Here is a 13,935-nt window from a genome sequence, read left to right as displayed (position 1 = left end):
CCCTTATGCCCTATGGTCCGAAAAATGCGGTAATTGTTCATTCTGATAGACCAGCACTGCATCGTAGTAAGAGCTGATTTTAATATCGATCACCTTTTTCAGCTACATCTAAAAACATTCACGGTTGACTATTATTAAATTAATTGAGAATATCAATCAAAACGGATCGTTAATTTTTGATACAGCTCTTGTATTATTTAGACTGCACCTACTCCAGTGTGCACAACACTCTGCAGTGGAAATAGCAGCCCACCCGCTTTCATCCTGCTGAGTCAGCAGGCTTTGTGGATGTCCGTCAACAGACAGCCGGCAAGGCTACGGGCCAACAGGCCAGCCCAGTGGGAAAGTTCTACTAACAGCAGAGGTCGGCGCTGATGACTTTACTCCCAGGTTGTTTTTTTTCAAGTGTTGATTAGAGAAGCGCTCGAGTTGCTTCTGCCAAAATTGAAGGGCTTCTTTAATTTAATGGACCCTTAATTGGTTGTCGTTAAGCACTCATTGCATGGGACGATTGTGTCGAGGGACATTAGGGAGTCAGGTTTCTGTGGTAATGCATTCCTTCTGTTTGTTTACAGTACATAGAGAGGAGTTGCAGTAATGGAGTCATGCAGGGAGTATGTCAGAATAAGCTGCCATGTAATGGATACAGAAATGATGGTGGTATCATTTATACGAGCTACTTACTTTCAAAAAATTATATAGAACGAGATGAGGCAATTCCTGAAGGAGTTGCGTGTGAATGTTACAATGCTGGAGTTGAACTGAAATCCTGGAATTTTTTTTTTTTAGAATTGTTGACGTAAAGCACACAATTCCCAAACCGGATGAATATTTTGAAGTTGGAATAGTGGGCTAGTGCTTAGAGCAGGGGTAGGGAACCTACGGCTCTAGAGCCAGATGTGGTTCTTTTGATGACTGCACCTGGCTCTCAGGTAAATCTTAGCTGACATTGCTGCACACGGTAAGTAATGAATAATTCCGTTGGTAATCACAGTGTCAAAAATAACGTTCAAAATTTAAAACATTCTCATGCATTTTAATCCATCCATCCGGTTTGTACCGCACCTGTTCAAAAAGTCGCATTAATGGTAAGAACTATTTTATTTATTGTTGGTTAGCTTCGGAATAACAATGTTATTAAACATAATCAGAGACTTATTATACACTAAAAATGTTGGTCTTACTTAAAAATGCACACGTTTAGTTGTATTCAGTCTTAAAAATAATAATACATGGCTGTCACGGAAATACTTTTTAAAATATTTAGCTTGTATGGCTCTCTCAGCCAAAAATGTTCCCGACCCCTGGCTTAGAGTGTCCGCCCTGAGATCGGTAGGTTGTGAGTTCAAACCCTGGCCGAGTCATACCAAAGACTATAAAATTTGGAGCCATTACCTCCCTGCTTGGCACTCAGCATCAAGGGTTGCAATTGGGGGTTAAATCACCAAAAATTATTCCCGGGCGTGGCACGACGCCCACTGCTCCCCTCACCTCCCAGGGGATGGTCCAGGGTGATGGGTCAAATGCAGAGGACAAATTTCACCACACCTAGTTTGTGTGTGACAATCATTGGTACTTTAACCTTAGCTTAAAAATGTGGGAGTTGTGGAACTTTGAAGAATGTCCCCATTGATTTCAATGGGAATTTCCCAAATGATTGGGAATTTTGGAAAAAGTGTGAATTTTTGGGAAAATGCTAAAAAAAACTTGAATGAGTTGAAATAGTTAGTTTAAATTGTTCCAAATCGGTCAAGAAATGCTGACTTAATAACATATTAACATGAGAAATGGTATTACGGAATTCGTGGAATTTCAGGAAAACCGAAAATATTTCCAGTTAATATAATGGGTAACATTAGCTGTAGTGCTAGTGGTAATACGAGAGAAAGAAAGTGCGAATCTGGTAACAAATAAAGGAAGAATTAATTCCCAAGAAAAACAGCAGGGGGTCCATCGTCTGGCGGTGGTTTGGCTTCAAGCGGAAAGTTGTCGAACAGACAACCATAATTTGTCAAGTGTGAGCCAAAAGCGTTGCTACAAAAAGTAGCAGCACTGCTAATTTGTAGCATCATTTGAAAAGTCAACCGCTAGAGAATGAAGAGTGCTTACTACGCATGTCAACATCTGCGTTCGGTGCCACACTTCCACACCATCGAAATGCCGAAGCAACCATTTCCACATCAACACCGTATGAAAAAAATAGTCAACAACAGAAGTAGATAACATCCGCAGGAACCTACCACATAGCGAAGGACATACGCAATTTGATTTCCTGTTATGCAGCTCATTTTTACTTGACACTTATTTAAATATCTTGTGTGACATCATACACAAAAGTGCACTTTATTTGTTTTTAACTATTGTAGTGGTGTTCTGTACAAAAAGTGCATTTTCATTAAGTGTTGTTTTGATATGTCGTTTTAGTGACATCATGCACAAAAGTACACTAATAGCTTGTTTTTAAATGTCTCTGACGATGTTGCACTTTGTTTTGGAAATGACATGAATGTTTTTGCCACTGCTTAATTACTGTTGAATAAATACACTTTTAGTTGTGTTTTCCCTCTCTGCATAAAAGTTTAAAAGTAGCATATATTAATGTAGTATTATGTAGAATGTTTTAATGTAGACACATAGAATCATCATACTGCTGTGATTATATGCATCAAGTGTTCATTCAAGGCTAAGGCAAAATATCCAGATATACAAACCCCGTTTCCATATGAGTTGGGAAATGTTGTTAGATGTAAATATAAACGGAATACAATGATTTGCAAATCCTTTTCAACCCATATTCAATTGAATGCACTACAGAGACAAGGTATTTGATATTCAAACTCATTAACTTTTTTTGCTAATAAGTAACTTAGAATTTCATGGCTGCAACACGTGCCAAAGTAGTTGGGAAAGGGCATGTTCACCACACTCAATAAACGTTTGGTAACTGAGGAGACACATTTTTTAAGCTTTTCAGGTGGAATTCTTTCCCATTCTTGTTTTATGTACAGCTTAAGTTGTTCAACAGTCCGGGGTCTCCGTTGTGGTATTTTAGGCTTCATAATGTGCCACACATTGGCGCAATGGGAGACAGGTCTGGACAACAGGCAAGCCAGTCGACTACCCGCAATCTTTTACTATGAAGCCACGCTGTTGTAACAAGTGACTTGGCATTGTCTTGCTGAAATAAGCAGGGGCGTCCATGATAACGTTGCTTGGATGACAATATATGTTGTTTCAAAACCTGTATGTACCTTTCAGCATTAATGGTGCCTTCACATATGTGTAAGTTATCCATGCCTTGGGCACTATGGGGGTGTATTAGATGCTGGCTTTTCAAATTTGCGCCTAAAACAGTGCCGGTGGTTCTTTTCCTCTTTGGTCCGGAGGACACGACGTTCACCGTTTCCAAAAAACAATTTGAAATGTGGACTCGTCCGACTACAGAACACTTTCTCACTTTGCAGCAGTCCATCTTAGCTGAGCTCGGGCCCAGCGAAGCCGGCGGCGTTTCTGGGTGTCGCTCATAAATGGCTTTGGCTTTGCATAGTAGTTTTAACTCTCACTTACAGATGTAGCGACAAACCGTAGTTACTGACAGTGGTTTTCTGAAGTGTTCCTGAGCCCATGTGGTGATATCCTTTACATACTAATATCGCTTTTTCATGTAGTACCACCTGAGGGAACGAAGTTCTGTTACTGTATTTCATCGCGTATGTGCAGTGATTTCTCCAGCTTCTCTGAACCTTTTGATGGTTTTACGGACCGCAGGTGGTGAAATTCCTAAATTCCTTGCAATAGCCCGTTGAGAAATGTTGTTCTTAAACTGTTTGACAATTTGCTCACGCTTTTGTTCACAGAGTGGTGACCGTTTCCCAATCCTTGTTTCTGAATGACTTAGCATTTCATGGAAGCTGTTTTTATAATAATAATAATATTATATCGCGCTTTTCTATTGTTAGATACTCAAAGCGCTCACAGAGAAGTGGGAACCCATCATTCATTCACACCTGGTGGTGGTAAGCTACATCTTTAGCCACAGCTGCCCTGAGGTAGACTGACGGAAGCGTGGCTGCCAGTTTGCGCCTACGGCCCCTCCGACCACCACCTATCATTCATTCATCATTCATTCACCAGTGTGAGCGGCACCGGGGGCAAGGGTGAAGTGTCCTGCCCAAGGACACAACGGCAGCGATTTTGGATGTCAATAGGTGGGAAGCGAACCTGCAACCTGCAGGTTTCTGGCACAGCCGCTCTACCCACTACGCCAGGGGTCGGGAACCTTTTTGACTGATAGACCCAAGAAGACAAATATTTTAGAATGTATTTACTTAAGAGCCATATAATATTTTTTTAACACTGAACACAACACGTGCATTTTTAAGTAAGACCAACATTTCTAGAGTATAATAGGTCTCTTATTCTTTGAAATAACATTGTTATTCTGAAGCTAAATGTGGAGGGGGCGTGGCCTCCGAGCCTGCAGCAAAGCGGGGTGTTGCCAGGATCGGCCTTGAAATCAGCGACAGGTGTGTAGAAGGCCCACTTGGGCCTTGTTATCTAATCATCTGTCGCTCTGTTATAAGCAGCAGCCAGGAGGAGAGACGGGGTTGGGGCTGGGGTTGGGGCTAGGGCTGGAGCCAGAGCGCGAGCGAAAATGAAAGAGAAAAATACAATTGCTGGAAAGCAACTGAGGGACTTATTGATAAATATAACAATATTGTAACCCTGAAACAGGCTCTCATGTCGGTGCTTGGTGGTCTGAAGAACCCCCAGGAGGGCAAGCCCCACACTAACCAATAATAAATAAATAACTTCTTACCATTAACGCAACTTTTTGAACAGGTGCGGTAGAAAATGGATGGATGGATTAAAAATGCATGAGAATGTTTTATATTTTGAACGTTATTTTTAACACTGTGATTACAAGTGGAATTATTCATTACTTATCGTGTTAAGCAATGTCAGCTCAGATTTATCCGAGAGCCAGATGCAGTCATCAAAAGAGCCACATCTGGCTCTAGAGCCATAGGTTCCCTACCCCTGCACTACGCCATGCCGCCCCCCAATCATGGCACCCATCTGTTCCCAATTAGCCTGCACACCTGTGGGATATTCCGAATAAGTTCCTTAACTTTATCAGTATTTATTGCCACCTTTCCCAACTTCTTTGTCACGTGTTGCTGGCATCGAATTATAAAGTTAATGATTATTTGCAAAAAAAAAGGGTTTATGTGTTTGAACAAGAACATCAAATATGTTGTCTTTGTAGCATATTCAACTGAATATGGGTTGAAAATGATTCGCAAATCATTGTATTCTGTTTATATTTACATCTAACACGATTTCCCAGCTCTTATGGAAACGGGGTTTGTACATGGTGTATCGCAGGGGTAGGGAACCTATGGCTCTAGAGCCAGATGTGGCTCTTTTGGTGACTGCATCTGGCTCTCAGATAAATCTGAGCTGACATTGCTTAACACGATAAATAATGAATAATTCCACTTTTAATCACAGTGTTAAAAATAATGTTCAAAATATAAAACATTCTCATGCATTTTTAATCCATCCATCCGTTTCTACCGCACCTGTTCAAGAAGTTGCGTTAATGGTAAGAAGTTATTTATTTATTATTGGTTAGTGTGGGGCTTGCCCTCCTGGGGGTTCTTCAGACCACCAACCACCGACATGAGAGCCTGTTTCAGGGTTACAATATTGTTATATTTATCAATAAGTCCCTCAGTTGCTTTCCAGCAATTGTATTTTTCTCTTTCGTTTTCGCTCGCGCTCTGGCTCCAGCCCCAACCCCGTCTCTCCTCCTGGCTGCTGCTTATAACAGAGCGACAGGTGATTAGATACCAAGGCCCAGGTGGGCCGTCTACGCACCTGTCGCTGATTAAGAGGTCGGTCCTGGCACACCCCAGTTCACTGCAGGCCCACAGGCCACGCCCCCTCCACAGTTAGCTTCAGAATAACAATGTTACAAAGAATAAGAGACCTACTATACTCTAGAAATGTTGGTCTTACTTAATAATGCACGCACGTTGTGTTCAGTGTTAAAAAAAATATATAATATGGCTCTTATGGAAATAAATTTAAAAATATTTGGCTTTTTGGCTCTCTCAGCCAAAAAGGTTCCCGACCCCTGGTGTATCGTGACACGGCCTAAAAATACCGAGCTATTAAAAAAAGGCCATATCGCCCAGCCCTACAATGTTAGAATTTCCTTAGCCTGTAATACTACAAGGACTGGTTTGCTGGTTGAAACTGACCCCTCCCCCGCGACTATGCAGCCTGATTTGCATCATCACCGCTCGCAGCACCATAGCATGACATCACCCACTACAGTCGGACAACGCCACACGCCTGCCGGGCTCCACGCGTCGCACTTTCTCCTCACTCACCATCCTCTTTCCCCCCCACCCCTCTTCTTCCCCCTCCCGCTCACGTTTCAGGCAGCGTGCGGTTGCAGAACAACGGCGTCATGGAGGCGGGCTGCGTGGTTGCCGCGGTGATTGAGAACGCCGCCTCAGGACCCCGGGGGGAACCAGGAAGTGGTCACGTCCTTGAGGGGTGAGGTGCATGTGTTTTTGAAAGGCTATTTAGATGAGATTCTTAATGGCAACATCTTTGTTTCTTCGGCGTGACCGTTGACCTCGCAATGTGTGTCGAGGTTCTCATGTGACTGATCTTATCTACCTGGGTAACTGGGAAAAAGTCGAGGGCCTTTCTTAGTCACATCTTTTTGTTGCTCATAAAAGTTGAGTGCATTCACCCGACCTCACCCTCGTTTCATCACGTTTTGAGTCATGCTTTTGTAGTGCACTGCATTGTGGGTGGGCTGGTTTTTATGATCCCTCTGAATAGGTAGGCTTTGCTACGAAATAGCCATAGCTGGTGCACTTCCTCTTCTTTTCTCATGCCCTGGTGGTAATGTTGGTTATCACGTCTTGTGGCATGATTCAGATCAGTGTTTTTCAGTGTTGTACCCCCTGTCAACATTTTTTTTAATTCAAGTACCCCCTAATTAGAGCAAAGCATTTTAAAAAAAAAGATAAAGAAGTAAAATACAGCACTATGTCATCAGTTTTTGATTTATTAAATTGTATAGCAGTGCTAAATATTGCTCATTTGTAGTGGTCTTTCTTGAACTATTTAGAAAATAACTAAAAACTTGTTGAAAAATAAACAACTGATTCAATTATAAATAAAGATTCCCCAGACCATGGCCAGGTTCTTGGTGTGCATGTTGGTGACCGAGCTGAACGTGGCCAGGCGGGAGAAATGTCTCATGAGGTGCTCCAGCGCCCTGTACAAATATAAGTCGAAACCTCCGAGACCACAGGGGTCAAACTCAAGGCTCGGGGGCCAGATCTGACCCGCAAACACCTGGAAATGTGTCAATAAAATAATTAATATTTTCTCGCTAAATGTCATTGATTTTTTTTTTTTTGACAGAAAAAAGACATGTACTGCTTGAAATTACACACCTTTTAAACTTTAGTAGTATCCAATATTGCAGTGGTTCTCAATCTTTTTTCAGTGATGTACCCCCTGTGAACATTTTTTTAATTCAAGTACCCCCTAATCAGAGCAAAGCATTTAAAAAAAAAAGATAAAGAAGTAAAATACAGCACTATGTCATCAGTTTCTGATTTATTAAATTGTATAACAGTGCTAAATATTGCTCATATGTAGTGGTCTTTCTTGAACTATTTGGAAAAAGACATAAAAATAACTAAAAACTTGTTGAAAAATAAACAAGTGATTCAATGATAAATTATTTCTACACATAGAAGTAATCATCAACTTAAAGTGCCCTCTTTGGGGATTGTAATAGAGATCCATCTGGATTCATCAACTTAATTCTACACATTTCTTCACAAAAAAGAAATCCTTATCAATATTTATGGAACATGTCCACAAAAAATCCAGCTGTCAAAGCTGAATATTGCATTGTTGCATTTTCTTTTCCTAGTTTATGAACTAACATTCATATTTTGCTGAAGTATTATTCAATAAATATATTTATAAAGGATTTTTGAAATGTTGCTATTTTTGAAATATTTGAAAAATATCTCATGTACCCCCTGGCATACCTTCAAGTGCCCCCTTGGGTACGCATACCCCCATATGAGAACCACTGATTTAGATATTAACGATTTGTGTGGGCCCTGCGATGAGGTGGCGACTTGTCCAGGGTGTACCCTGCCTTCCGCCCGATTGTAGCTGAGATAGGCGCCAGCGCCCCCCGCGACCCCAAAAGGGAATAAGCGGTAGAAAATGGATGGATGGATGGATAGCAAGTACATTATTAATAGTTGTAATATATTAAATTAAGTTATGTTAAATTATGTACTGTATTTTTCGGACTATAAGGCGCACTTGAAATTAGAGATGTCCGATAATGGCTTTTTTGCCGATATTCCGATATTGTCCAACTCTTAATTACCGATTCCGATACCAACCGATACCGATATATACAATCGTGGAATGAACACATTATTATGCCTCGTTTTGTTGTGATGCCCCACTGGATGCATTAAACCAGGGGTGCCCATTACGTCGATCGCGAGCTACCAGTCGACCGCAGGGGGTGTGTCAGTCGATCTCGAGCCAGGCTTTTAAAAAAAATAGACCTAAAAATAAGTGATCATCAATCTTCACCAAGACGTCACTTAAATGACATTCACGGTACCGGAGGGTCTTGGAGATGACGCTGGCTGCTGCAAGATCATTATTATTAAAATATGACCGAGAGGAAGGCGAGAAACACTTTTTATTTCAACAGACTCTTGCGCCGTACCTTCCGTCAAAACTCTAAAGGCCGACTGCACATTTCCTATCTTCACAATAAAAGCCCTGCTTCATGCTGCCTGCGCTAACTAAATACAGAGTCTCGGAAAACTGGCGTGCACAAGCGATCCCTCAGAAAGCTGGCGTGCACATCACTTGTGCACGCCAGCTTTCTGAGACTCTTATTTTGTTAGCAAAGGCAGCATGAAGCAGGGCTTTTATTGTGAAGATAGGAAATGTGCAGTCGCCCTTTAGAGTTTTGACGGAAGGGACGGCGCGAAAGTCTGTTGAAATAAAAAGTGTTTCTCGCCTTCTTCTCTGTCATTTTTTCATAATAATGAACTGGCAGCAGCCAGCGTCATCTCACAAGACCCTCGGGTGCCGTGAATGTCAATCAAGCAAGCTACGGAATTTGCCGCCAATGTTTTTCTTGTAAAGTGTATGGAAGCTGGATGAATTAGATGCCAAAAAACAACCACTTTCATGTGGTATTGTACAGAAAGGACAACTTTTTTTCTCCTCCATTTCAAAATGTGGGCGTTATCATCATTACTGTCTGATTCCAATCAATGCAAGTCATCAGAATCAGGTAATACACCACTTATATTCTTGTCTTTGTGAAATAAAGACATCTATATGTGTTACACATGCTTGTATTATCATTAAACACATTTAACTTGTTTACAAAAATGTCTCTTTCATAAATAAATAAATATAAATGATATATATAAATGAGGTAGATCCCCTCGAGTTGGTCAATTGAAAAGTAGCTCGCCTGCAGAAAAAGTGTGGGCACCCCTGCATTAAACAATGTAAGGTTTCCCAAAATAAATCAACTCAAGTTATAGAAAAAAAATTGCCAACATAGCACTGCCATATTTATTGTTGAAGTCACAAAGTGCATTATTTTTTTTAACATGCCTCAAAACAGCAGCTTAGAATTTGGGACATGCTCTCCCTGAGAGGGCATGAGGAGGTTGAGGTGGGCGGGGTTGGGGGGTAGAGGATAGCGGGAGGTGTATATTATAGCGTCCCGGAAGAGTTAGTGCTGCAAGGGAGTCCGGGTATTTGTTCTGTTGTGTTTATGTTGTGTTACGGTGCGGATGTTCTCCCGAAATGTTTTTGTCTTTCTTGTATGGTGTGGGTTCACAGTGTTAGCGCATATTTGTAACAGTGTTAAAGTTGTTTATACGGCCACCCTCAGTGTGACCTATATGACTGTTGACCAAGTATGCATGGCATTCACTTGTGTATGTGAAATAACCAGATATTATGTGACTGGGCCGGTATGCAAAGGCAGTGCCTTTAAGGTTTGTTGGCGCTCTGTACTTCTCCCTACCAAGCCGTACAGCGTCATCTGAAAAAGTCATAATTTTTACTTTTTGAAACCCGTACTGATAATTTCCGAACCGATACTGCTAATTTCAGGTATTATATTTTAAAGCATTTATCGGCTGATAATTTCGGCAGCCCGATATTATCAGACATCTCTACTAAAAATACTTTCATGTCTTTAAAACTCGACAGCGGTGCGCCTAACGTACGGAATCATTTTGGTTGTGCTTACTCACCTCGAAGCAATTTTTGGGGGGGTATGTTGTGAAATGATAAATAGGTAGGTAGGTAGGTAGGTGTTTATTGTCATTGCAACAAGTACAATGAAATTTTTGTTTACAGCACAAACCCGTTCAAGATCAGACAAACAAACAGTGTACAGGGTTACAGAACAGGAACAATGATGGGTCGCCACAAGGCGCCCCGTAAATAATAATAAATATGACCAGTAGATGGCAGTCAGACATAAGAGATACGTGTAGACTGCAATATGACTCAAGTAAAAAACACCAACAATTCATATGTTGCATTGAAAGTATAGAACATTACACACAGCGCTCAAAAATCCATCAACATGTTTTAGTAGGACTTTGGTAAGCTATGAAGCCACACCGCTTCAACATACGAGTGTTATTATGGTGTGCTTGAATAAGGTAAGAGGCGGCATAGCTCATTTGGTAGAGTGGCCGTGCCAGCAACTTGAGGGTTCCAGGTTCGATTACCGCTTTCGCCATCCTGGTCACTGCCGTTGTGTCCTTGGGCAAGACCCTTTGCCCACCTGCTCCCGGTGCCACCCACATTGGTTCAATTGTAACTTGGGTTTCACTATGTAAAAGTGCTTTGAGTCACTAGAGAAAAGCGCTATGTAAATATAATTCACTTCACATATTATCTGGCATTTCGTACGGCAATATTATGCAAAAACAACTTTTGTTTTTACAATCTGGTACCTGCTGATCTGTATTTGGGATCTGCATAAATGCTGACAATTTGCGGACCTTAGGGCCGACACCGTAGTTGACAAGCTTCTTGTTTTTCTCTATCTTCTTGTTATGGGACATTAGTACTCCACTGTTGCCATTTCAAATATAAAGTAGTGTAAAGTTCTTACTTATGTCTGTCAGTAAAGTCGCCATGAAAGCGCTAAAACATAGCGGTCTAGTGAGTTTTATTATTCACCCAAAGAACTTTAGTTATTAGAGTTCCGGTGGGACGTTTTTTAGCAGGACACATTTCCGGCGTTGTTGTTGTTTCCGGATGAGGAGAAGCTGCTCCGTTAGTGATTGAAGTAAAGTCTGAATGTCATTAAAACAGTTAGCGCCATCTTTTGACACTTCTTCCACTCCCGTCCTTGCACGCTACACCGCTACAACAAAGATGACGGGGAGAAGACGCTGTCGAAGTGGAGGCACGTAAACAAATGAAGAGACTGTCCGAAAGCGGCTTGAAGATGATGTGTAAAACATCATCTATGCAACATTTTGACCAAAGAACCACCATTAAATGTTATGTAGACCACAAGGAAGTCTTTTACATTTAGACAAAAAAATAATAAAACGACCCCTTTAACGCGCCTTATAATCCGAATAGACCCACTCATCGGCGGTGCGCCTTATAAGCCGGTGCGCCCTATGGTCTGAAAAATAGGGTAATATGACAAATTAGCAGCATTTGTAACCTATTTTGAAATGCTTCTTTTATCATTTCCATATCATTTGGAGCCTTCCCTTCTATCCTGAGGTGCAGACAGCAAGAAACGTTTGCACCGTGCCTGTGGTTTTAAAAACTGTATTGTTTTACAGTTCTCTTTCATGCATTTTAAAATGTATGTCTTAATTATAGATGTCCGATAATATCGGACTGCCGATATTATCGGCCCATAAATGCTTTAAAATGTAATCTCGGAAAATATCGGTATCTGTTTCAAAAAGTAAATTTCATGACTAAAATGATGCTGATGGAGTGGTACACGGACAAAGGGAGGAGTACAGAGAGCCAATTAACCTTAAAGGCACACTGCAAAAAGTCAGTGTTCAAAAAAAAAAACAAATAGTACAAAAATGAGGTGTATTTTATTTGAACTCAGCCAAATGATCTGCCAATAGAACAAGAAAATTCGGCTTGTCAAGACATTCCAAAACAAGTCAAATTAGCTAACCTCAATGACCCCAAAAATAGCTTAAAATAACTGTACTCACTAATAACAAGTGCACTTTTCTCAGTAGAAAAAAAAACGAGACACTTTTGCTCAATATGTTGAAAAATATTCTCAAATGAAGTAAATGCCAGTGCCATTATTTTGACATAATGATATGCGCTCGGCATCATGATTTTTTTTATTTCATGCTTGAAGTAAGAAATGATTACTTTAAAAAAGCAGTTTTATACGTAGGAGTGTTGATGACACAGCTTTGCAACACTTGATATTATAGTTTCACGCATGTTTTACTCAATATAGGTCATAAAATCCTGCGATGAGGTAGCGACTTTTCCAGGGTGTAAACTGCCTTCCGCCCGATTGTAGCTGTTATAGGCTCCCTTGAAAGAAATAAGCGGTAGGAAATGGATGGATGGAGGTCATAAAATCACAGCAATAAGCTATGATATCTTACTGATATAATTTAGGACCAAAACCCTTAAAACAAGTAAAACACTCTAACATAAAAACAAGAATTAACTTATCAGACAGAAAATAAGTAAATATCACCCTTATTTGAGATACTTCATCTTACTTAAATTTCAGTTGTTGCAGTGCATTGCCTTTGCGTGCCGGCCCAGTCACACAATATCTACGGCTTTTGTCGACCAAGTATGGTCGACAGCCATACAGGTCATACTGAGGGTGGCCGTATAAACAACTTTAACACTGTTACAAATATGTGCCACACTGTGAACCCACACCAAACAAGAATGACAAACAACAGAACAAATACACAGAAACCCTTGCAGCACTAACTCTTCCAGGACGCTACAATATACACCTCCCCGCTACCCCGCCCACCTCAACCCCACCCTTCCCAACCCCGCCCACCTCAACTTCCTCATACTCTCTCAGGGAGAGCATGTCCCAAATTCCAAGCTGCTGTTTTGAGGCATGTTTAAAAAAAATAATGCACTTCGTGACTTCAATAATAAATATGGCAGTGCCATGTTGGCATTTTTTTTCCATAACGTAAGTTGATTGATTTTGGAAAACGTTGTTTAATGCATCCAGCGGGGCATCACAACAAAATGAGGCATCACAATGTGTTGATTCCACGACTGTATATATCGGTATCGGTTGATATCGGAATCGGTAATTAAGAGTTGAACAATATCGGAATATAGGAATTCGGCATAACAACCCCTATCGGACATTTCTAGTCTTAACGTATTACTTTTCTATAACCGCTCCGGGACGTGCTGTTGACCTCTTTGCCAGGTCACCCTTGTGAAAGACATTTTGATATTAATGGGTTCCTTATCTGGTTAAATAAAGGTTGTAGTAGTAAGTAAACATTTCACATAATTTATCAATTTATAAATCGTTATCGCAGGAGGATGTAATTTACTATACATCAGGATATTGCCGTAGCGCCTATCCTCAGTGCGGAATGATAGAAAAGGTTTGATCAAGAAAAATTAGCCAAACAGAGACCAACGGTAAGTATATAAAACGATAACTCGATGGCATAAAAGTACATACCATTATTGTTTTGTTGTGTGTAATGTTAGAAAAAGTTTTGACAAAATGAAATTATTTACAACAATGGTAGGTGTGAAAAGACAAACCTTAACCTTTTAAGGCCCAAGCTGTTTGTTTACATG

General features: G+C 40.7%; 1 protein-coding gene across 1 annotated transcript in view; it reads left to right on the top strand.

The window, feature by feature from the left end:
- The window catches only part of arhgap32a (Rho GTPase activating protein 32a), a 112,504-nt gene that overhangs the window by 23,169 nt on the left and 75,400 nt on the right, over window positions 1–13,935 (top strand). Inside the window, 1 exon segment of the mRNA XM_061878078.1 lies at window positions 6,457–6,570. Coding sequence (XP_061734062.1) covers window positions 6,482–6,570 — 89 coding nt within the window. The 5' untranslated portion in view covers window positions 6,457–6,481.

Source organism: Nerophis ophidion, linkage group LG18 (assembly GCF_033978795.1).
Source record: "Nerophis ophidion isolate RoL-2023_Sa linkage group LG18, RoL_Noph_v1.0, whole genome shotgun sequence".
Classification (NCBI taxonomy): Eukaryota; Metazoa; Chordata; class Actinopteri; order Syngnathiformes; family Syngnathidae; genus Nerophis; species Nerophis ophidion.
This window is presented reverse-complemented; position numbering and strand designations above follow the sequence as displayed.